This window comes from Pseudorasbora parva, chromosome 3 (genome assembly GCF_024679245.1).
Source record: "Pseudorasbora parva isolate DD20220531a chromosome 3, ASM2467924v1, whole genome shotgun sequence".
Taxonomy (NCBI): domain Eukaryota; kingdom Metazoa; phylum Chordata; class Actinopteri; order Cypriniformes; family Gobionidae; genus Pseudorasbora; species Pseudorasbora parva.
In genome coordinates this window covers 48655932-48681749 of record NC_090174.1, presented here as the reverse complement: position 1 = coordinate 48681749, position 25818 = coordinate 48655932, and the positions used below count along the sequence as shown (strand labels likewise).

General features: G+C 37.2%; 2 protein-coding genes across 2 annotated transcripts in view; one reads left to right on the top strand and one right to left on the bottom strand.

Annotated features, from left to right (window-relative positions):
• The window catches only part of myo1ha (myosin IHa), a 21717-nt gene extending 2971 nt beyond the window's left edge, over nucleotides 1-18746 (top strand). The window contains 22 exon segments of the mRNA XM_067439324.1: nucleotides 557-624; nucleotides 973-1078; nucleotides 1184-1264; nucleotides 1396-1487; nucleotides 3940-4034; nucleotides 4154-4200; nucleotides 4375-4455; nucleotides 7586-7691; nucleotides 8815-8932; nucleotides 9018-9131; nucleotides 9364-9440; nucleotides 9623-9691; nucleotides 10547-10631; nucleotides 10745-10907; nucleotides 15705-15788; nucleotides 15880-15973; nucleotides 16060-16115; nucleotides 16195-16330; nucleotides 16861-16931; nucleotides 17049-17146; nucleotides 17226-17325; nucleotides 17393-18746. Coding sequence (XP_067295425.1) covers nucleotides 557-624; nucleotides 973-1078; nucleotides 1184-1264; nucleotides 1396-1487; nucleotides 3940-4034; nucleotides 4154-4200; nucleotides 4375-4455; nucleotides 7586-7691; nucleotides 8815-8932; nucleotides 9018-9131; nucleotides 9364-9440; nucleotides 9623-9691; nucleotides 10547-10631; nucleotides 10745-10907; nucleotides 15705-15788; nucleotides 15880-15973; nucleotides 16060-16115; nucleotides 16195-16330; nucleotides 16861-16931; nucleotides 17049-17146; nucleotides 17226-17325; nucleotides 17393-17419 — 1968 coding nt within the window. The 3' untranslated portion in view covers nucleotides 17420-18746.
• Nucleotides 17767-25818, bottom strand: kctd10 (potassium channel tetramerization domain containing 10). The gene is made up of 7 exons (XM_067439325.1): nucleotides 25688-25818; nucleotides 24742-24955; nucleotides 24451-24620; nucleotides 20907-20993; nucleotides 20761-20813; nucleotides 20477-20672; nucleotides 17767-19398 (listed from the first exon to the last, which is right to left on the bottom strand). The coding sequence occupies exons 1-7, from the start codon at nucleotides 25688-25690 to the stop codon at nucleotides 19180-19182; spliced, it is 942 nt and encodes a 313-aa protein (XP_067295426.1). The 5' UTR covers nucleotides 25691-25818; the 3' UTR covers nucleotides 17767-19179.

Below are 25818 nucleotides of genomic sequence, written 5' to 3'. Positions count from 1 at the left end.
TGATCATTGACCTGAATCCGATCCATATTTTCTCAGCTTTTATTTTTAAATGTTGCTTTTTTAAGCATTTTTTAAACCACATTCAAGTGTTAATCAATAAGGATGCATGAAGCTATAATGGAAAGAGTTAAAGTGCAGTTAAAGGTATATTTCAAGTATAAAACATTAATACCCAACATAGGAACATAGTATACTCAAAGTGTAAACATATGTAAATATTAAACTACAAATATGTTACGTTCACTTAAAGTAAACTTATACTTCATACTTAATAGAGTATACTTCAAAGTGTACTCTCATAAACTAAAAAATGTTTTTGACAACTAGTATACCTTTAAGTTCATTTGTAGTATAGTTGTAGTACAAAAAGTTTAGTTTTTTGTTTGTACTACAAGTATACACTAGTGTAGGCCTACTCAAAGTTTACTACTGCTACACTTGAACTTAAAAGTATTGAAACAGTATACTTCAGTACATTTAGTATACTACATGAAGTATACTTGAAATTTAACTCGAAGTAATCTTATTTTTTGTAAAGGTCACTTTCTTTTTTTAGGATTCTAACAGGAAGACAGTCATTGGATTGTTAGACATCTATGGATTTGAGGTATTCACTGTCAACAGGTATGTGTTTGGAATTAATGAGAGACAGACAGACATAAATATAGATAGATAGATAGATAGATAGATAGATAGATAGATAGATAGATAGATAGATAGATAGATAGGTAGATAGGTAGATAGATAGATAGATAGATAGATAGATAGATAGATAGATAGATAGATAGATAGATAGATAGATAGATAGATGGATGGATGGATGGATGGATGGATGGATGGATGGATAGATAGATAGATAGATAGATAGATAGATAGATAGATAGATAGATAGATAGATAGATAGATAGATAGATAGATTTTGTGTGCATGATGTTGTAGACTTTTGTTAATTGTATGTCTACGTGTGCTTAGTTTTGAACAGTTTTGTATAAACTACTGTAATGAGAAGCTACAGCAGCTCTTCATTCAACTGACGCTGAAGTCTGAACAGGAGGAATATGAAGCTGAAGGAATTGGGGTGCGTTAGAGCACATCAATCATTCATCATTTAAACACCACGTATGGAATGATCCTCTAAAGTTTAAAAAGAGAGTAAGTGTCATTTTCTCTCACTGTGTTTTAGTGGGAACCGGTGCAGTTTTTCAACAATAAAATCATCTGTGACCTGGTGGAGGAGAAGCACAGAGGAATCATCTCTGTGCTGGTATAGAAGAATGAGAACACTGTTTTACTAAAGAGACATAAATATATATAATTCACATTTTGACATGAAAGATTCCTGTTTGTTGCAAACTGAAGCATTTTCATGACAACTTGTGTCTTTTGGTATCTCAGGATGATGAGTGTGTAAGGCCAGGTGATGCTACAGATCTCACTTTTCTTGAGAAACTTGAAGAGAAAATGGGCAATCATCCCCACTTTGTAACGTGAGTTTGTGTTATATAATTCAGTATTGTATGTGACGCTAAACAAGCGTTCCTCTTCTTATGTATCTTTTAATTAATTCAGTACTGCTAGAAACTATCAGCAGTGTGATTCTTCACTACAAGCTTCTGATGGTGAAGAATCAGCCAAGCCTTGTTGTATTTGAAACTGAAGCATTCACCCCCTGGTTTGGCCACATTGTCTCTCTTAAGCCTTGTATTGACTGACACACGGATGAACAGCAGTTTGGGAGACTGTGATGGTGTGTTACTCACATCAGATACAAATTAAGTTCCAGAATTACTGACTGAGTGCCAAGAACCTCCAGAAAAAAAGAAAGAAAATAAGTTATTGTACTTAACTGGTAGACCATAGCACTAGAAATGTCAAGGTTGGATGATTCCCAGGAAACACACATCCAAACAACCTGAAGTAAAAGTTAAAACTAACTTAAAGAACATCATAAATGTATTTCTAAGCAGAACAAAAGCGATTGGATCTTATATAGGGGGTCTGTGATATAGAAAAAATAAAACATTGATGATATTTGATATTTCAATATTCAGATAAAAAAATTATATTTATTTGACAAATTATGTAAATATTAAAAATATATGATGCAAATTAAAAATGGTTAACTTCAAACAAAGCAAATATTCAGCTAAATGTTCCTCCAATTAATCTTTTTTTATTTTTATGAACACACAGTTTACATTTGTATTTATCATCAGTACATATAAAACATCATGTTTACGTGTGTGCAATTTAAGGACCATAAATAGTTTGGTAACACTTTACTTAAAGCCCTTGTGTAGACTGCATTACACAGTTATTTTTAATGAAGTAATTATGCCTTAACTCACTTCATAATGTAATATGTTGTTCTAGAACTTGAATATACCTTTCACCATTGATGGTGCCTTTCCAGATGTGTAAGCTGCCCATGCCACACACACTCATGCCACACACACTCATGCAACCCCATACCATCAGACATGCAGGCTTCTGAACTGAGCGCTGATAACAACTTGGGTTGTCCTTGTCCTCTTTAGTCCGGATGACATCCCAGCTTTCCAAACAGAACTTCACATATTGATTGGTCTGACCACAGAACACTTCCACTTTGCCACAGTCCATTTTAAATGAGCCTTGGCCCAGAGATAACACCTGTGCTTCTGGATCATGTTTAGATATGCATCACTGTAAAAAAACAAAAAAAACACGTAATTTTACATAGTTTTGTTTTTTTTACAGAATTTTCCTGTTTTTTCATTATACAGTGAAATGCCTGTTGTTTTACAGATATTTGCTGTAATTTATATTTTGACTATTAAATTTACGGGAATTGCTTGTATTTTGGTATTACATCAAATTTCCGTTTTTTTAAGAGGAAATTTCTGTATTTTTACATAAGTTTGATTAATATTTTACAGCTTTTTTCTGTAAAAATAGAAAAAAAGGAAATAAATGTAGAAATAAGCAGTCATTACAACATTTGTTTTCTTACTATAAGAAAATGTGGTTAAAGTGAGTTTTTTTGGCTAAATAATAGTATCATTCTGTAGGCTATATGGCTTCTTTTTTGCCCTATAGAGCTTTAGCCGGAAACGGCGAATGGCACAGTGGATTGTGTTCACCGACAATGTTTTCTGGGAGTATTCCTGAGCTCATGTTATGATTCTCATTACAGTATCAATCTTGTATGTGATGCAGTGCTGTCTAAGGGCCCGAAGATCACAGGCAATAAGCATGGTCTTGACCCTTACGCACAGAGACTGTTCCAGATTCTCTGAATCTTTGGATGATATTATGCATGTAGATGATGATAACTCTTTGCAATTTTTCTCTGAGAAACTCCTTTCTGATATTGCTCCACTATTTTTCACCACAGCATTTCTGGAATTGGTCATCCACTGCCCATCTTGACGTCTGAGTGACACTGCCACTCTGAGAGGCTCTTTTTATACTCAATCATGTTGCCCATTGACCTAATAATTGCAAATTGGTCCTCCAGCTGTTCCTTACATTTAACTTTTCTGGCCTCTTTTTGCTACATGTCTCAACTTTTTGGAATGTGTAGCTCTCATGAAATCCAAAATGAGTCAATATTTGGCATGACATTTCAAAATGTCTCACTTTCAACATTTGATATGTTATCTACAGTATATTTGATTGTGAATAAAATATAAGTTTATGAGATTTATAAATTATTGCTTTGTACAGTGTCCCAACTTTTTTACAATTGGGTTTGTACTTATGAAATGATTTAATTCTTTATAATGTATAATATGAATATCTTCATAATGTATTATGCGTAATGGATTTAAGTAAAGTGTTATCAATTAGTTCTTGCCTGGTTTAAATTAAGACTTCTGCTTATAGTTTAGTTTTTAGTGATTTGATTTAATTCTGGTCTTATGAGAGAAATTTCCTTTGCTATTCTGTGAACTGAAGGCATAAACTGGCTGATAAGAAGACCCGTAAGTCTCTGGAGAGAGGAGATTTTCGTCTTCTTCATTATGCAGGGGAGGTGACCTACTGCGTTGTGGGTAAGAGAAGACAGAAAAACACATTTCAGATAAATAAACCTCTGAAAAAGGTTTTTTTTGGGGGGGCTTTCACAACCAGTTTTTTTTTAAGATGCATTCTTTTTGTCTTATTTCAACAGGGTTTATTGACAAAAACAATGACCTTTTGTACAAGAACATCAAAGACGTAAGTGCACAGGGTGTAGAATAAAGGATAACGCTGGTCAGGATGAAAGGAAAATGGCTCAAAAAATGATTTGCTTTCTCTTACTTTTGGTCCTACATGAGTTATTGGCAGTAAATGTGTGTGCACGTGTATTTCTTATGTGTCTGCATTTATGTGTTTGTATGTAACCAACAGGTGATGCGCCTGTCAAAGAACCCAATAATACAGCAGTGCTTTCCAGCCACTGAGGGAGACAGCAGGAGAAGACCTGAGACAGTGAGTCTGCTTGCAGTGTTTAAAATTATGTTTGTTTTTTTGATGAAATTAAATTGAACAAATTGCATTGTGTTTACTCATACCACAGTAAGCTTTGATAGACCCCGATGTCTTATTTGTCAAAATGTGCTATAGATAGAACGGAGCATACTGTGCAGCACACTTTTTACAATGTATACTGTATTTGCAATGCTCTTGACATTCCTTTGCTATGATATATGAAACCAGAAGCAATTTCAAGATTTTTCATTATTTGATTGGACTAGCATGTGACTCAAACTTTGAATAAAAACACAACAGAAAAGTTTAAACAATAGTAAAATAATAAAAATTACACATAAGGTCATGTGACAAAAATTTAGCATATCATGTTTGAAACATAATGCAACATTTTATGATTATACAATCAACAAAACCCAGATAACAGAAACTATACTGCAAGTTTGTATGTGATCCAGGAATTATGTATGTACTGAAAATACACCCCTTTAAAGGGATAGTTCACTTTAAAATGAAAATTCTGTCATCCTTTACTCACCCTCAAGTTGTTTCAAACCAGTATGAATTTCTTTCTTCGGCTGAACACAAGGGAAGATATTTTAAAGAATGTCAGTAACCAAACAGTTAACTGGAGCCATTGACTTCCATAGTATTTTTTTTTCCTACTATGGAAGTCAATGTCTCCAGTTAACTGTTTGGTTACTGACATTCTTTAAAATATCTTCCCTTGTGTTCAGCCGAAGAAAGAAATTCATACTGGTTTGAAACAACTTGAGGGTGAGTAAAGGATGACAGAATTTTCATTTTAAAGTGAACTATCCCTTTAAGGCCCCTTCACACCAAGGACGATAACTATAAGGATATAGATAAAATAAAATAAAAAATTCTAAATATAAAAGAATAGCAGAGCCCACAGAGAAACAATATTGTTGGAATCACTTTCAAAGCGATCTTTGTTCCCCAGCTGATGAACGCTAACATTGGCAGCCAATCAGAATCCATCCTGCCTTAAAGGGTTACTTCAGCGATTTAGCATATGGCTTTGTATCAGTAGAAACCCAAGAGTATATTCAAATGATCGTGCTATATTCAAATATCCAAAAAGCCACTAAAACAATATTATATATTTTGTTGACTTGTATAATAGTGCTGGGCAATCGATTAATCACATGCAAAATAAATGTTTGTGTTTACATAATATATGTGTGGGTACTGTGTTTAATTATTAGGCCTACGTATATACCGTAGACTATAAAAAAAAAGTATGGACGTAGTGTCTGTGACGTCACCCATAGGATTCCGAGAAGCCTTTCTGAAGTGTACAGTAGGGGCGAGCTGGGCGTTGCCATCTTGCGAGCGAGTCATCGCGTGTCACTCCCAGATAACAGAAAATGGGCAAAAAGGGCAATCACTATAGACGGCCAATAAATGGCTATCCACCTGTCACTCAAAGTAACCACGCCCCTTAATTATGCAGAACTTTAAGGCTTGGCCTGTCAAGCAGACAATAAATAGTGACATCACAACTTCCTAGACACGCCATAGCAACCAGTCACAGCACTCTAGCAACCGTATATCAACATTAACAAGCCATATCTAAGCACCAGAGAATTGTACACATACAGATTTGGGCTCTTTTGACTGGCCAATAGACTTTAAATATCACCCCTTAAACTGTATAGCCACACCCTAGCAACCATTTAGATTACCCTAGCAACTGTAAAAACACACAAATAAGCCATATCTCAGCTCCACAACATCATACAGACATGGGGGTGGGCTTTTTGCAGTCACTTGCATACCCGGGCCCGGGTTTTGCCACGGCAAGCACCACTCACAATTTCTTCAGGAATTGTACATTTGAACTTGGGGCTCAAAGAGATTCTGCTCCCTTCTGGAGCCTGTGCAACCCTTCTGGAATTGCAGTTTACATTGCTTCCGTATTGGCTTCAAGAGAGATTGCAGGAGGTTTCCGCTTGGTATACACACACATGCATGTATATATTTAAGAAAAATATGTTATATTTATATAGTAATATATAAATTATAGATAATGATAATGAGTGTGCATTTATACATAATAATTATACAAAGTAAACACACATATATATGTAAACACATTTTTTTGTTTGTTTTTTGGATGCAAATCAATTTCCCAGCACTGGTACTTACTAGCCTGACAAGCCAGACCCACATCAAGATGTTTGGTCTGGAAACTCACCATTGACAGGGCTCAATCCGAGGGGCGGGATAAACGGTTGTCTTTCAAACTCCCTCTGCACGCGATAGGATAGCGCTACAACCAACCAACGAAGGTGAAACAGAGCTTGTTGATAGATTAAACATTCGCCGTATCCGGCCGGCAAAACTCCGAACACATCTTCCCTTTTTAAAAATGACTTCAGTGCCGTTCTTTGTTCTTTTCTCAGAGAAAAGCTTAACTCCAAGTCTTCCAGAGTCGCGGTCAAAGCTGATTTGAAAGGCCACTGCTCGCCAGCTTCTATGTTTACTAGTAGAACGCAAGCGCAACTCGGCCGTCATTATGTTAAGCCCCGCCCACCGACTCTATACACAATGTGATTGGCCCGACCAGAGTTTAGCGTTTACAGCTCAGAGTATTGAGAGTTGCTAGACGACACTCGCAGCAAATTAGATTTGCTGCCGCTAGGGTGCGTCTAGATTTCTAGGCTAGGTACTTACACTATCCCAAATGTTTCCAAGAATGTTTAAATCCAGGGAAATAAGTCATTTTAACCAGGACACCAGGCCGTGTCCGTGCGTCACCTATGATTGACATCGTACCCGTGTTAACAATTGAGTTCCGGTTTTATTTTGTAGAATTCATGGAAACACAATAGATGATACACCATATGATAAAATTGCACTGCGTTACACCATGCATGACCGGAAAAAGTGGAAGTGCTCATCTGCTGTGGAAAAAAACAGCGAAACCTAGGCGTCATCAATCTATGCCTTTGTTTTGAATAAGCGACCTCTAGCGGCGAAAGATAAAATATTGTGATTTAAAAAATAAATAAAATAAAAACTGCTGCTCTGACAGCCCACATGATTTCTAACTAAATGTGACATCTCATTCAATCTTATTTGAATTTTAATATGAAATCTGTAGGTGGCCACTCAGTTCAAGAACAGTCTTCTGCAGCTGACGGAGATTCTGACCGCAAAAGAAGCATGGTACGTGCGCTGCCTCAAGTCCAATGACAATAAACAACCAGGTGAGAACTTGTGTCAAAATGTGAACGCATAACATGTAATATAACTCATAGTTAAACTTTAACCCATAAGAACCCAGACCAATTTCTCCTTATAGGAAAATGATGGGGCATATAAAACAGGCTTAATGTATCACTTGTAACATGTTTCTGCAGTTCTTTTTGAAATACAACCCCTCCTTGTGAAATATCTGTAATGTTAAATATATATGTGACATTGGGTGTTTATGATCTTTTTTTTATGTTACATATATGTTACACTGGGCATCTATTTCTCAGTTTTAAAAAAATGCTATATAAAATTATTAACAAAACATATCAAGCCATGGACGGATCTTCCAACACTTATCAGTACAGACAGGCTTGCTGATTTTAAGAACAATTGTTGTCATTTTTCATTTGTCATTTTCATTTTTTATGCACGATTTCCTGGCATTTGGTGCAGATAATGCTCAGACCAATCAATATTATTTTTTTTAAACAGAGTCCCAGATTTTATATAACACATAGAGAACGTATATAACACACACACAAACACACAAAATGTATCAGCTAAATTAATTGAGCAGCTCATTAATATATTTCTTAATATGACAAATACGTCAAATCAAAATTCCACCAACTGTTGTAAGGTTAACAGCCCGATGTGACACATGTCACCACAATATTTTCGTTACTTGTTTTATCAATTTGTTTAAGAAATGTATTAAAATCAGGTTAAGTGTGATATTTGATATGTTATTTAAATGTTAGAATTGTTGCATGGGTTGAAACAAACCTTTAGTAACAAAAAAGCTTTTTCAAAAATTGCTGACACTGCAACATGTGCTAATGGTGCTAACTAGACAGGCCACCATTTTGGAAACGTTGCCATGGCAAAAAAATACACAAATTGTCCCATGACTGAACCTGGGTGTTCCTTATATGTCACTTAGGGACTTTCTGAGTTGAGATAGGTTGAGAGATGGAGGGATAATGCTTTAAAAATACCTTTCCAGATAATCACAAGTGTTTGGGACACCCGTGTCACTGTGGGTTCTTATGGGTTAAGACAAAATGTTACCATTATACTAATAAGCACATTTGTTTACTTTTGTAAGTCAAATGCATTTTTATTACATCACAGGCAAGTTTGATGAAGTTCTGGTCAGGCACCAGGTGAAATATCTGGGGTTAATGGAGCACCTGAGGGTCAGACGAGCTGGATTTGCATATCGACGTAGATATGAGGTTTTTCTACAGAGGTATACTGGCAGAATTGAAAGCCCTTAAATTGACAGCTGTTAGCTTTTCAGCATTGAAATACTCGGCATATGCAATGTTCCTTAGGTATAAAGCACTTTGTCCTGCCACTTGGCCCCACTGGAGAGGTATACCTGCAGATGGAGTGGAAACCCTGGTGCAACATCTAGGCTACCAGCCTGATGAGTATAAAATGGGCAGGTGAGCTGCTTTGGACTTTCAACTTTACAAAACTTAAAGGGTGAAAGAATCTGTTTTTGACCACGCAAGCCTGAACTACACTTTGAGTGCGTCTCAATCAACTCCTTAGTTCAGTTGTCAGGGCACTGATCAGGCGGTTAGCCATTTTAAGGCCTGTCTGATTCACTACCTAGGAAGCTAGGGAGCTGATTTGAAATGCACTCCACATTTTTAATGTCACCTCCTTCTACAGGACAAAGATATTTATACGATATGCCAAGACACTTTTTGCCATAGAAGATGCCTTTGAAATCTGCAAACATAACCTGGGTAAGTAACAGAGACAGAGAGAAACATTTAAATAAATAATAATAATGAATTAATTTTATATATATATATATATATATATATATATATATATATATATATATATATATATATATATATATATATATATATATATATATATATAAATGTGAAACAGTGAAACATTACGAATGTTGCTTTTACAGCTACAAGAATACAGGCCAAATACAAAGGCTACAGAGCCAAAGGAGAGTTTCGAAAACAGAAAGAGGCTGGTAAGCAACGATATTTATTGATTTACACAGATACATTATGACAGTCCATTAACCCTCAACCCTCATCAGAAAAATCTTTATTTTATTTATTTTTTGTAATTGAGTGTTCATCAGAGTGGTCCAAGACCTTTTGTCACACTTGAACAACGAATGTATAAAAAATGACTGGATTTGTGGAGTTTTGTGGTTGAAATTAAAAAAATTAACAAATCCTTCCCTTGTAGGTCAGTTTGACCTCCATAGGAATTAATTGAATGCTAGAATGCTTCAGTGCACATAGAAAAACCTAAAAATGCTAAAACTTTAACAAAAGAATTGTCTACATGTATCTAAATGCATATTGTTAACTGACTTTAGGACCCAGTGGAACAGCTCATTTGCTCCATGTAGAGCTATAAGGCCATCTAGTGGCAAGAGTTATGAAATATCATGTTATATAATCTTTTTTTCCACAAGTAGTGATCTAAGACACCCAATGTACGATATTTTTAGCTGAATCAAAAGGTGCATGAAATTGTGCATGAAATTGTGTTATTTTGAATATAAGTTGAAACAATGTAAAGAATGTGCTTGCATTGCTATTTATTTATTGATAAAATCTAGTAATTTAAAGGTAAATAAAATAAAAACGGGACTTTTTAAAATAAAAAATAGAAGATTTTTTTTATTTTTTATTATGAAATAAGCTTTCTGGACAAAAATATTAAGTTTAATTTTAGGACCCGTGAGAGAAGTTTTTTTTTTTTTTTTTTTACAAAGTGTGAGGGAAGGATGAGGGTTAAGTATATTTATTTTAGTATACGCACTATTTTCATTTTTACTGTGTGATTCATCTTTTTTTTTGCCATCATTTAGCTACAAAAATTGAGACATGTTGGAGAGGAGTGCAGGCACGCAAAGAGAAAGACCGCAGAGCCTGGGCTGTCAAAGTCATTAAAAAGTTAGTAAGTTTATAATATTAATACACTTTTTACCAGGTGTATAACCTTTCACACTAAAGTGATGAGATGGCATTCTCATTATGACATTTTTTTATTTTATTTTTCAATGCAGGTTTATTAAGGGCTATATGACCAGACGTGATGCTAAAACTACTGACAACTCTGAATACCTGGCCTTCGTCCGACAGAGCTACCTGAATAGACTCAAAGTCAACTTACCAAAAACTGTCCTGGACAAGACCACATGGCTGACACCTCCCCCAGTTATGACAGAGGTATTCACAAATCTGAGGAACCCAACAGTGGCTCCAAAAAGTGTTTATTACAAACAAAAGTTTATTTGAATGGCACTAATAGCACATTTCATACACAATGGGAATTCAAAGTGATTTACATACAAACCTTTTATGAATTATATAATAAAAAAAAAATAGATTTTAAAAAACTATAAAAAGGATAAATACAACTGAACAGATATTTTAAGCCTGAAACACTTATGCCACACTTAAAAGTATATGAATAAATAAACTTACTGTCTACCAAAAGAAAGAATTGTTCCCTTTCGAACGGTCAGTCGTACTGCATTTTTAGGCGCAATGGGAAATAATGTATTTCTTGAATTAATTAAGCATTTTTGTAAAATCACGCAGTGCTACTGCCCAGTCAAAACAGTGTCGAGACATCTTGCATGCTATTGGCTGGTCAGAAAACCCGCCAAAAGATGCCCTTAAAGCTACACTGTGTAACTTTTTTAGTTTATTCTTAGCTAAACACACTTTGTTCTTTCAAAAATATATGTGCTCATTAACGTATATTTACTTCTTTCAAGTTATAAAGTATTCTCGTAAGTTTATAATATGCCATTGAAAATACATACGGGTGAGGGGTTTGAATGCTGGTCGCCATGTTGCCAATGAGATGAGATTCAGAATCAGAATTCAGAGATCAGAATCTCAATGAGATTCTGCTCCCTTCTGGAGCCTGCCTCTAGTGGCCAGTTAAGGAATTACAGTTTACATTACTTCCGTATTGGCTTCAAGAGAGATCGCGGGACGTTGCCGCTTGGAAACCAACACGGGAACCAACAGACTCCTAAAAAAAATTCAGAGAATGCTAGGCCTAATGGCGTCAGCTTCTCCAGTACTTCCGCTGGGCTTGATGCGCATGCGCCCCCTGTAGTGCTGGCTGAAATCACGGGTTCCAGGCCAGCTTTGGATCAAAGTGGGCCGTAGCTGCATCAAAGCCCTGGCCCAGTGGTCGAATTCCTGCATCTATTAGGTGGGGGTGAGCCTGGGGACAGTTTCCAGATGGATGGTGGTCACCACTGATGTCTCCAACACGGGTTGGGGTGCTCTGTGTGAGGGCGAACCGGCCTTCGAATCAAGGTTGATCACGGAGTCACGGTTGCACATAAACTGCCTAGAAATGCTGGAAGTAGTGCTAGCCCTCGAGACTTTTCTACCACGTCTCAGGTCACCATGTTCTAGTTCGCACGGACAGCACAACAGTGGTCTCCTATACAAACTGCCAAGGCGGGCTCAGGTCGAGATCTCCTATGGGCGAAACCCAAATTACATTCACTAAAAGCAGTGCATGTGCCAGTCAGACTGAACCAGGGAGCAGACATGCTCTCCGGGGGCCTTGTTTCACCAGGGGAATAGACCTTCCATCCCCAGACAGTTCAAATGATATGGAATGTTTTTGGGAAGGCAGAGGTCAACCTCTTCGCCTCTGAAGACAACTGTCACTGCCCATTTTATTTTTCAAAGAGTAAGGATGCGCTGACCCATGAATGGCCCAGCAGTCTGCTTTATGCTTTTCCTCCAGTCCTGCTTGTGGCTCCACTTGAGTACCTTCCAGTGAGTGCCCTGAGCACTATCAGTGAAGCTAGAGCTCCATCTACTAGGTGTCTCTATGCCCTAAAAATGGTCAGTGTTCACTGACTGGTGTTCAGCCAGGAACCATAACCCAGTGTCATGCAAGATATTATAGATTCTCGTTTTCTACAAGAGATGTTGGATGCAGGCCGGATTCCATCCACACTCTAAGTCTACCTATCAGCAATCACTGCTTTTCATGCACCGATAGCTGGCCAATCAGGCAGACAAAACATGGTCATAAAATTCTTAAAGGAAGCCAGGAGGTTCAACCTCCTCGCCCTCCTACAGTGCCAGCCCGGGACCTTTCACTGGTCCTACAAGCACTAAAAGGACCTCCCTACGAACCGTTGCAGAAGGCCAAATTAAAACCGCTTTCACTGAAAACTGCCCTGCTATTAGCACTGGCATCCGTTAAGCGTGTTGGTGACATTCAAGCACTCTCTGTGAACATGTCATATTTAGAATTTAGCCCTGGCGATTCTAATATCATCCTCAAACCGAGACATGGCTATATACCCAAAGTGCTATCAACACGTTCATAGCACAGGCAATCACTGTCTCTTTGCTCTCCCACCCTCTGAAGATGAGAGACAGTTACACCTGCTCTGCCCAGTTAGGGCTCTGAGAACATATACTGAGCAGTCCTCCCAGACATTCGGAGCAGAACTTTGTACGTTTTGGTGACCACACTAAAGATCTTCCTGTCACCAACAAAGCCTGGCCAGATGGCTAGTGGATGCAATAGCGTTAGCCTATGACACCATGGGCCTTTAATGCCCCATAGGTGTCAAAGCTCACTCCACCAGAGGCATGGCCTCATCCTGGGCGTGGTCTAGTGGAGTTTCTATTGGTGACATCTGTAGATCGGCAGGCTGGTCCTCACCGTCTACTTTGATTCTACAGCCTGGAAGTCCCAGCACTGCAGGCACATGTTCTTGCTGTATAAAAATACTAAGACAGCCTCTGCAAACCCGTCCTATTAATAAGTTGACGTCTAGGACCTTCATATGCTTCAATATTTTAATGAATAAATAAATGTCTTGGCCTTCTTGAGCCCAGTACTCATAGATAATATATTTATATGTATGGATATATTATAACATGTCAATAACTCAAGTTTTTGGCTCTTAATAGTGTCCAACTGAAGGGAGTACATTTCATTACACCTATAATAGCACGGCGGGATTGAACAGGTTCCCATATCGTCTAAAGACGCAGTACGACTTGACTGACCGTTCGAAAGGGAACGTACTCGGTTACTTACGTGACCTCGGTTCCCTGAGATAAGGGAAGGAGTACTGCGTATTTAAGGGCGCTCTTTGGCGGGTTTTGTGCCCCGTTCCACAGGCTTTAAACCCCAATTTGTGGGTTTGTGCCCATTGGTTCGCTCAGTTATGCTGCACTGCCATTGGTTCATGCAGTTCCCGCTGACCAGCCAATAGCGTGCGAGATGTCTCGACACTTGTTTTGACTGTGCAGTAGCACCGCGTGATTTTACAAAAATGTTTCAGTAATTCGAGAAATCTAAAGACGCAGTACTCCTTCCCTTACATCAGGAAAACGAGGTAAAGTAAGTAACAGAGTACTATTGTCTGAACTGCCTAAATGAGTTGAGTCAGTTACGGCTACATGTCACTAGCTAACTCATTTGTATAACGCCCGCCTATGTTTTACGTCGTCTGCTGAAGGACAACTTGACCCACCCTTCAACACGGGATTAGCAACACACTTGCTCTTGAAAGATGGGTTAGTACCCAGTTTATTTGAATTATTAATGTATATATTTTCAAAAAACATAGTTTTGTGTTTTATATTGGGTAGGTCTCCAGCTTACCGGAGAGCTTTGACTGATATAGTTTTTCAATTTTTGTCAGTGAAGAAAGTAAACATATGGTTTACATATTAACATACTGATATTTATGTTTTATGAATAATTTTCTTAGACACATTAATTTACTCTTTATTAAGTTTATTAAATACAATATAAACACATTAATTACTAATATTATGCGCAATACAGGCTGAAAAAAGATGAGTTTTTATTAAGGTTACAAATGGAATTATATTAATTTACAATATATACACATTCATTATTAATCTTATGCCTAATCTAAAGAAAATGGTTGTTAATATTTCTTGTTTGTTTATTAAGCCTACACTATACATAGGCACATTTTCAGTTAAAAATGTCAAAATTCGACAGAAGTTTATTCATTTGCCTGAATATTTTTGTCTTTTGTTTAACATTTCTAACTTAAAGCAGCAGCTGTCAAACATGAATGTTTAGTTTAGCTGCTTACATTTATCTTACTTGATAAAAGGGCCTGTGACACCCATGCGTCCTTCTCATGTTGTCCTTGCGATGGAGGTTTGAATTGAATAAGACCTTCCATGTTTCATTATCAGAGTCGTGCATGGATTGATTTGGTAAAATTGGCGTCATCGTTACTATCTTTACAGTGTGTACAATAGTTGTGGACCGAGGAAGTCTACAGAGCTGAAGTTCAGTTATGGTAATGGGTGTTAGCTTCTGAAAAAAAAACTCACTGTAAGCAGTAGACCAGTCACAACAGACTGGGCCATCTGACCAATCAGAGCAGAGCAGCTCATGGGAAGGAGGGATTTAGAGAGACTGATTAATCCGTCAAGTTGTTTGAGAATCATTGAAAAATGTGATGATATGCAATGTATACTATGAGAATTTTTTTTTTTTTGACCTTCGATACATGTGAACCTGTTGTAGGCAGGAGACCTTCAAAACAAAATGAGGAATTTTACAAAAAGCATAATTGGAGCGCTGCAGGCAAACACATTGTTTTTATGCACTGGTTAACTTTGGGCTATTTGACTTTACAGTTTTATTCCTAGCTATATTCTGAAGGCTTTTACAGAGGGGTTTACTCGTATATCAATTCCCTTACATACAAAATCCCTTTTGTAAAAACCTTTAACTCCAATATGTAAACAAAATTAAACAGGAAACTGAATCTGGCTTTATCCAATGTTCAGTTTTTGAAATGTATGCAAATCTGTGCACATTTAATTACATACTACCTCATTTGCATATTTAAACAACATTTCTGATATAGATATCTCTCTCTCTCTCTCTCTCTCTCTCTCTCTCTCTCTCTCTCTCTCTCTCTCTCTCTATATATATATATATGGGAAACTCTCTGATGCTGTTTATTGTAGACCTCAGAGATTCTGCGACAGCTGCACACGCGTATGATGGTGAGGAAGTATGTGCGGGGAATTACGCCACAGAAAAAAGCACAGGTCACTATCACTGTACACTTACATCCTAATCACTGTGTTTATTAACTGGCTATTGATGACGATGAAGACTGAATGCTGAATCTTTTCACAGCTGCAACAAAAAGTAGTAACCAGTGCCATCTTTAAAGGAAAGAAGGATAGCTATCCTCCAAGCATCGCTGCTCCTTTTGTGGACACTAGAATCAGTCAGTACAGTTTATTTTACATAAAAAAGCACTTCGTTTTGAACAGATCTTTTTGCATGTCATAAGCATTTTCCCCTATATTACAGATGAACAAGATATTGATACGAGGGTTCTTCAGACTATACGACATGAACGTATCAAGGTAAATCAATTGTTATTTATTCAGAATAGAACAAGAACCTGTTCTCCATACACCACCTAAACACAATATCTCTCTGCAGTACAGTGTTCCTGTGGTGAAGTATGACAGGAATGGATTTAAACCCAGACAAAGGCAACTTGTTCTCACTCAGGCTGCTGTATATCTGGTAGAAGAGGCTAAAATCAAACAGAGAGTGGACTACGTTTCTCTAAAAGGTAGGTCCAGAAAGCGAACAGGGTTAACATAGTAGTAACTTAGTAAAATAAAAGACCTTTACAGAACTTTTAGTCATCTCCTTTTAATTATTTCTATGTAGAATTCCTCTCTAGCTTCTTACCCGGGCTGTTATCTTTATAGGTAAAACTTTGTGACTTATATACCCCTAAAGCGTACATGTTAGTACCTGCATTACTATGGGACAATAATGTACTTCTAAGGTACCCGTATGCATTATTTAGAGGTAAATATGATACAAAATGTACCCTTTAAGGGCATGTTGTACCATTTATACTAAAAGTATCATTTTTGCACTTTCTTTTTATAGAGACAATTTTAGGTAATATTATCTGTTATAAGTTACACTAGCGTTCAAAAGTTTGGAGCCACTATGATTTAAACAAATGTTTATGAAAGAATCAAGCCTGCATTTATTTTTTATCAAAAATGCAGTAAAACAGTAATATTGTGAAAGATTATTTAAAATACTGTTTTGTATTTGTAAAGTGGAATTTTTTTGTTCACACAGGTGCTTCTGTCAGTAATCTGGGTGACTCGGTTATGATCCTTCATGTGGCTTTTAATGATCCAAAACAAAAGGTGAGGAAACCAGACTTTCATGGGATGAAATTACTCCACTCTAAATTATTTAACTGTAGAACGTTACAGAAATTCATGCTTAATTTGCACGTACTAATAAAATGTCCTTTATCCAAGGGGGACTTGGTACTTCAATGTGACCACCTGTTTGAAGCTTTGACCAAACTGGCTATGATTGCAAACAAGCAGAATAACATCAAGGTTGTTCAGGGAAGGTAAAAACACTAACATCTCCTAGTTTCCAACCTAGCATGTACATTTGGAACAATGTGTTAACGCCTGATCTTCTCACAGCATAAAGTTTGAGATCCAGACAGGAAAGGAGAGCGGGGTAGACTTCAGCACCGGCCAGGATCCAATGATTTATAAAGGAAAAAATGGTCATCTGATGGTGGTAAGTGATTATTTGTGCTTAATTTAATACTATTGTTCATGTGCTTAAGACTCTTTCAATGTGAAAGGTGGCTCCACGGATCAAGTCTCGATGATCTGAAGGAGGTCACCAAGTCTCTGTATATTTCATGAGGGAAATCCTTATGGAAGAAGATATCTTTCTCCACTTCCCAAAATGTGATACACACAACATACCACTAAGAGCTCAGTATATGGAGATTCAAAGCAGCATTGATCATTGGAAGTACAACTAGAAAATTAGAACTATAGTAAAAAAGAAAGCTATTTTGTCCAAGTTGTTTAGGGTTACAGTTCCTGTGATGACATTTCTTGTAAATTGACTATTTTATTTGGTAATTTTCATGCTTTTTTTGTTGAGCCATTTATAATATTGTTTTATACCAATATACAAACCACAGAAATAAAAGATGAACAAAAGCAATTTGGTCTTAAGAATTTTATAGAAATCTTTATTTGTGATAACTTGTGTATAAATAATTTGTATGCAAAACATTGTTTTATTCATGTGCATGTCTATACAAACTTCTCTACAGTATTACAGATTTCATAGTTGTTGTTTTTTTTTAAATACATCTTTAATAAAACTAATGAGCACAAACTATCTGTGATGCTACACGCTGCAGCGAAAGAGAGCTCGCACTCCTCTACATCATGAAGTTTTCTTTGACGTGGCCGAGTCTCTGATTACACTCTCATACTTGGTGTCCATTACTCAATTACAGATATACATCCAAACGCTTCTGACTACATCTCAGTTTCTTGTATGTGATCACTTATAAAACCCAGAAGCCTAATTAACTTGATGAAATTGAATACATTGCAACAGGAAGGTATTTAAAAGCATAATCAGAGTTTACTCTATTAGTTTACTGATTGTAGCTCTAAGGGCATAGAAAACTCTAATTACTGGGTTTGATCATCTAAAAGTGCCTGCTCATATACATGAGTGAAAGCACCATAACACTATACTGCCCTCTACTGGCCAAACTCATAGACCTCTTAAAAGTCCAGCACAGAGATCAAGTGACAGTTTGGAAATATTTTTGCACAAGCATAATAAAATGACCAGTGACAAATTAATAATTTATATTACACTCTCCTCTAATGAGTGTAAAAACAGGGGAGCTCTGGATTGAATTGTCATATCCTCCTTCATTGAAGACTCCTTCATTTTCTGAAAGACACTCTTAGTAAGACACTGTGACAGATCAGCACTGTGAAATGGTTGCTCCAACGCTTCAATTCAAAGCGACAAAGCATATTAATTGGGGATAAACTAAACAAAAAATCCAACATCTACAACAATACGCAAAACCAAAACACTAAAAAGTACAGAGTATTAATCTATAAGGCACCAGGAACCCTAGTCTTCAAAAAAAAAAAGGAAGAAAAAAAAGAAAAGGTAAATGACGACAAATACTAGGGATGAGAACTCTGATAATATTCCTTAGCTGCAAATCTACATTTAAATGACAGTTTAGCTGATCAACTTGATATATTCATTGCAGTTTGCTTGATGTTTAGCAAGAAGGGCAAAACATTAAGGGAATGTCACGAATGCAGTAAATCATCTGTTGCGCACTTCTGTTCATCACATAATACCTTTTTAGTAAGGTCTTCAAATGCACAACTGACATTTGAGGTCAATGCTGTACTGCGCTATATGCTATATTCATGTAACATTATCAATACTAGCTTTTTTGAGAGTATCCCTTTGTGTCTCTAAGGAAGCAGACTCCGTATAAACTTCACTGGCGTGTCTGTGTGCAAATAGAGGGACCTAACTGAAGCGCTGGTAGTTGTTAAGGCACTAAAAAGTGGAGAAACTGCAGGGTCACTGGTGGTGGTGAGTGCGGTCATCGGGCCTCTTGATATGGATCCTTCGCACTCTTTCAATTCGTTCCCTCTCTTCATCCTCGTCGATGTGGTGGGAACGACCTGCAGCGCCCCCTGTGGCCTCCAGCAGTGCATTGTCTGGTCCGCGGCCATCTTGAGACTCGTAGAGCAAGATGTTGAGGGTTTCTTCATAGATGCGAGCCTCTGGGAACTCAACCTGTGAAGGAGGGAAGCATTAAAAAAGGTGAGTGACAAACTTACAATATTTTAGATGTCAGTTCTGTTCTTGATCTTCAATTAAAAAAGGTTTTCTGAAGGTAAAACTTAAAGGGTTAGTTCACCCAAAAATGAAAATTCTGTCTGGATTATAAAATTATTGTAGAATCACTGTAGTGAGATGAGCTTTGTAACGACATCTTAAGCACCTTTTGTGTGTGTTGAGAGAGGAAATGACATTGGTGTCAATGGAGGCCTTTCTGAGCCATCAGCTTTAAACTAAAAAAAAAACCTTCATTTGTGTTCTGAAGATGAACAAAGGTCTCACGGGTGTCAAACGACATGAAGGTAAGTAATGACAGAATTTTCACTTTCGGGTGAACTAACCCTTTAAGACCAAGTAAATAAAATGTAAAGAAAAAATTAAAGGGAATAATGTCAATATGTTCTCAAAATGTAAATTTCTAGAAAGCAAACAATGACTTGTATTAGCAACACTTCGAAGTTTGAAAATACAACTTCCAACAGTTGCTTTTTTAAATTTATTTGACAAAAAAATGGCTTACGGCTTGTATACCTCTACTCCCAACCACTAGAATATGGAAATAACTTATTAAACCTTTTGATCAAACTGCAAAAAGTTATGTTCTTCCTCAGTATTTTAAATCTTGCATTCAAGTGCAAATATCTAATTATTGTTAAATAAAAATATATTTATTGGATTACAAAAATCACATAAGTCTTGTCTTCTGATAAATTAAATGTTATTGATTAAAACAAGAGCAAATATCTGCCAATGGGTTCAAAAAAATCTACTCAATGCAAAAAGAAGTTTTCATACTCCATTCATTGACAGATATCTGCTCTGGAAAACAACACAACAATACTAAGGAAGATATTCATCTTTGCAGTGCATGCAACATTCAATGCCATGACTTTGTTCATTTAAGACTCCAATTTAAGCCCTTAATTTGTTGAAGGGCAAACATTTTGAAACCTTTTTAAGACCTGCAGAAACCTTGATGATATACTGGATAAAATATGATTTTAATCATGTGGTACGACTGAACACCCTTTACCTTTGTCTGCTTCTTCTCAGTAGCATAGACTATTGAGGTGCAGCACACCTCTGCAATCTTCCTGCCCTGGCCATAAAAAGACCAGCAACAAATCTCATCGCCAATCACATCCTTGATGAAGAGCACTCTGCCATTGAACCTCAGAGACAGCTTGTCAAACAGCTCTATGTTCTTCAACATGTTGTCATCAGAGTTGCTACAAAGAGAAAGGGCAAATCGATCAGGTGAAAGCTCAACAGTATACATCCCAACCTAAACCTTGTAAGAAATTCAACTAATTTTACCTCGTATATGAATATTTATTGTTGCTCCTGTTGTACAGCAGTTTGACTGTAGGCTGCAAACACACAGAAAGACAAGTCAAGGTTCTGTTCTGGGCATAATCAAGTCAAATTTCTTTAAGATATACATGGTTGTGAAGTGTTTGTACCTTATTAGCAGTGGCAATTAACCTCTGTTCCTCCTTAGATGATGTCACCAGTGGAACTTTACAGAATGGTTCATACGCATCTTTGTTCTGACAATGTTTGTAAACCCAAAATGTACAACATAAGATTACATTTTTTAAAAATAATAATTTTTAAAAATATATATTTTTCTTGAACATGGAAAATGTTAGTTCACCGAAAAATTTAAATTCTCATGTTATTCCAACCCCATAAGACTTTAATTCATCTTCAAAACACAAATAAATATATTTTTAATGAATCCTGAGAGATGTATTTAGGTCATTTATTCAGAAAAAATCTGAACTTTTCAGAGACATGATCGCTTTATATGAAAAACTAATTTAATTTAGGCTTTTATTCACAAATAAACATTGACACATACATAGAGCACATCAAATCCAGTAAATGGACTCTAAAATGAAGTTTATTCTCGTGTCACGCAATCACATTTGAGTTTCCCTAAGAACCAATGAGGATTGTTTATGTGCATCAAGCATGTTCGGTCGAGCTTCTATTTATCCTATTTGATTTGTTATGTTCTATATAGGTGCGCTGATTAATGTTTATACTACATGAAATTTTTGGAATTATTAATGATTTTAAATGCTTTGTATATTTTGATTTTTTTTTAATGTAATTTATTCATGTAATGGAAAGCTGAATTTTTAGAAACCATTACTTCGGTGTCACACAATCCTTCAGAATTTTTTTTAATATACTGATTTAATTACATTAATTACCTAACAAGGTTACATTGTCCTTCTTTGTAAGATACATTATTACAGTTATGTGTCAAACAACTATGCAAAAAAAAGATTTTTTTTGCTCTTATTTTTGACCATATGACAGATCTGAGATCATATGAAGATTTATGTTTTGCATAAAATGGAAGAAAATTTGGTACATCTTAAACTGTATTGAAAATGATATGATATTAACTTTTGCATGGATTTTATAGAAAAGATCTCAGGCTCATGTAACCAAAACTTTTTAGATATATGAATATGCTTTTAAGTTTTTCTTGCCTCATGGGTTTACATTATCTTAACAAGCAAAGCAATTCAACATCACATTAAATAAAATATTTGGGCAAAATATCACAAATGTTTTATGTTTATTGAACACAATATACAGTAATTGATTGAATAAATTTGGAGTCGGTGTACAGGTCCTTCTCAAAAAATTAGCATATGTGATAAAAGTTCATTATTTTCCATAATGTAATGATAAAAATTAAACTTTCATATATTTTAGCTTCATTGCACACCAACTGAAATATTTCAGGTCTTTTATTGTTTTAATACTGATGATTCTGACATACAGCTCATGAAAATTCCTATCTCAAAAAATTAGCATATCATGAAAAGGTTCTCTAAACGAGCTATTAACCTAATCATCTGAATCAACTAATTAACTCTAAACACCTGCAAAAGATTCCTGAGGCTTTTAAAAACTCCCAGCCTTCATTACTCAAAACCGCAATCATGGCTAAGACTGCCGACCCGACCCTGTCCAGAAGGCCATCATTGACACCCTCAAGCGAGAGGATAAGACACAGAAAGAAATTTCTGAACGAATAGGCTGTTCCCAGAGTGCTGTATCAAGGCACCTCAGTGGGAAGTCTGTGGGAAGGAAAAAGTGTGGCAAAAAACGCTGCACAATGAGAAGAGGTGACTGGACCCTGGGGAAGATTGTGCAGAAGGACTGATTCCAGACCTTGGGGACCTGTGGAAGCAGTGGACTGAGTCTGGAGTAGAAACATCTAGAGCCACCGTGCACAGGCGTGTGCAGGAAATGGACTACAGGTGCCGCATTCCCCAGGTCCCCAGTCACCTCTTCTCGTTGTGCAGCGTTTTTGATGCTTCAAGAGATGGCCAGTAAAGTGTGCATACACTTAAGGGATACACTCTCGGACTAAATATAAAATATCTTAAACTGTGTTCTGAAGATGAACGGAGGTCTTAAGGGTAAGAAACGACATTAGGGTGAGCCATTAATGACATCAATTTCATTTTTGGGTGAACTAACCCTTTAACGTCACAAAAGATTTATCCAAATGAATGCTGTTCTTTTTAAACTTTCTATTAATCAAACAATCCTTGAAAAAAAAATCATGATGTGTCACAAATACGATCAAGATACGCAATTTCAATCATTATTATTTTTGAAATGATTATTAGTGTAATATATGCAAATAAATGGAGGAACACAAATTTCTCAGGTTTCATTAAAAGGGGGGGTGAAATGCTGTTTCATGCATACTGAGCTTTTTACACTGTTAAAGACTTGGATTCCCATCCTAAACATAGACAAAGTTTCAAAAACTAATGTTGGACGTTTGATGGAGTATTTCTTTGACAAAAATACTCCTTCCGGTTTCTCACAAGTTTCGGAGAGTTTTTTTCCAGTATGGGTCGGTTTGACGTTAATAGAGCGGAAGGTCCTTGTATGGGCCGTACGGGCTCTTCTCCCGGTAGGGTGCGCGCACACGTGTGACTAGAGCGAGAGAGGAAATGCACGCCCATAAACACTCTCTCAGGTGCAGATCCAGTCGTCCGTGAACACTTCTGACGCGCCGTGCTCCACTTTATTCCTATGGGTGACGTCGAGCGACTTCAACGCTTCAGCACAGCATTCCGGCAAGGCAGCGCTGCATTTGAACCGATTTGAACGCAGAAATGACTGGAAGCTTCACAACATCGCAGATTTCCACGGTCACTGCTGTTACAGGACTTCACCAAATCATACCAAAGAAGTGTGTTTTTGACGGAGCGATCCCAGCGATAAAGGTTCGGTCCTGCTTTGGAAGCAGCCGGTGAGTAAAACTGCTTCAAATGTCTGTGCTGTTGGCTCGTCGCGTGAGTAAACATCAGTAATCGACACAATCGCGTGCTTCGTCATTCAAATGCGCTAACGGTTACTCCATTGTTGTTCTTTGTATAACGTTACACTAGTCTGACGTGCAAAACCGTTTTGCTTGCTACTGCTAAGGTTTAGTCGCATACAATAGTCCATAAACCGAATCATGTCCTCATAAACGGCGAGTAAAGACACACAAATGTTGACAGGCCACTAAATACAGTAACTTACATACCACAGAGACGGACGTCCTGCTGTTGCTCCTGTTCAATTTATTTCAGCCCGATTCTGGATCACGTATTAGCTGAATCCAATCAATAGCATACATGGGTCGAAAGCATACATGGGTTTCTCCACGCTTGAGGACGGAACCGCTTTGGGTGTGCTCGTCATTCTTTAGCTCCGCCCACATGATACCCCTCCAGGCGCTCGTTTTTTTCCGGAAAGACTCGGTACAGCCTATATTTCTTTTATAAATATAATAAAACTAAAGACTTTTCGGAGATATGAAGGATGCAATACTACTCTATAGGTACTCAAGATTGACTGAAACTGAGTGTTTCACCCCCCCCCCCCCCCCCCCCCCAAAAGATATCTTATTAAACGAGGGTGAGTAATGATGAAAATTTTATTTTTTGGGTGAACTATCTGTAACCATTACTCTACCTGTAATGCTGCCTGACACTCATCCACCAGGCCCTGCACCAGGTAATATTTTGCCTCTGCCAGTAACTCCTCCGTCTCCCTTCGGCTCTCAGGTAATGGGACGACTCCGTCCCTGAGGTAGTTTAAGATGGTCCCAAAGTGTTTCCCACACCTATCAATCAGAATCCAGCCTGAAGAAAGATCAGAGGTGAAAAGTGAGACCTGGACGCTGCATAATAACCACACATTTGCATCCATGTTCTTCATCATTCTACTAAAACACTTCTTCAGCAGCTTTTACAGCACAGCTACCTTCACTATCCGTGAGGACCTCCATACGGCCACTGAACATGGCCTTCAGCATGGTGTCCTGCTTGGTCAGAGTCTGCATGGTGGTGTAGTACAGTGCTCCCCCGACATTAAGCTTTACGTATTTGGAACTAGGACTGGACCCCTTAAAGGAGGTGGTCCGTGTTGTAGCTGCCGGCACAGCCGAGCTCACCACACTTTCTCCTGACATCTCTTCCTGAAAATCAGACAGGGATGGGAATGAATGGTAATGAAGGACACACAAACTAATATTCAGTTTCTCTCAGGGGATGAATAACATAGGAGTCTATTTTTCAAACCCCCCACACACACCACTATCATTCTTCAAAATGTTAATGAAATGTGTATGAACACAGCAAGCGACAATGTGGAATTTCTTAATGTTCAAATAAAAATATAAATTAAAAAATAAAGTTATGGACGTGTTTAAAAATGTTAGGGGATGGGGCAGGGCATATCACTTAACATTCCCTTAAGTCCGTTGAAATGTAACACATGAACAAATTGATTAATTGTAAAACATTAAACCATGTTAACTTATCATTCAATGAGAAACCAGGTTCATCGCAAACTGAGACTGATTTAATGACGTCACGCCAAAACCTGCAGGGAATTCTCAGGTAAACCCAGTAGATTTGAGCATGTCACGCCTGTATATATTTGTTTGTCTGTATACACATCAGTCATAACTAAATACGAAGAAAATAAATAGTTAAAGTTAAAGTTATACTTATAGGAAACAGATGACTTCGTTACAGGAGCTAAAGAGCTAAACTAGCATACTAGCTTGTTATCTAAATTTGTTTAATTAAAAAAGGAAATGTCTGATAAAAACCTAATAACTACACGCCCAAATAAATGGGATTTAAAATATACTCTAACAGAAGCGGATATTTAGGTGAAATATCAGACAAATATCATTACTTACCATAGAAATCCCCCCGATTCTGTCGGGCCTCTTGAAACGGGTCTGGAATTAGATCACTTCCGGTCGCAATCCAGACTCGTGCACGGGCTTCAGGTCACGCGCTTACAGTCAGTGAGTCGGGCAAATAAATA

What these genes read in the sequence shown, in the direction of transcription:
- kctd10 (XM_067439325.1), bottom strand. An exon ending in TAATTGCCACTGCTAATAAG is followed by an intron (nt 20,814 to 20,906) that starts GTACAAACACTT and finishes GTGTGTTTGCAG; the next exon opens with CCTACAGTCAAACTGCTGTA. An exon ending in CTGAGAAGAAGCAGACAAAG is followed by an intron (nt 19,399 to 20,476) that starts GTAAAGGGTGTT and finishes CCTCCTTCACAG; the next exon opens with GTTGAGTTCCCAGAGGCTCG.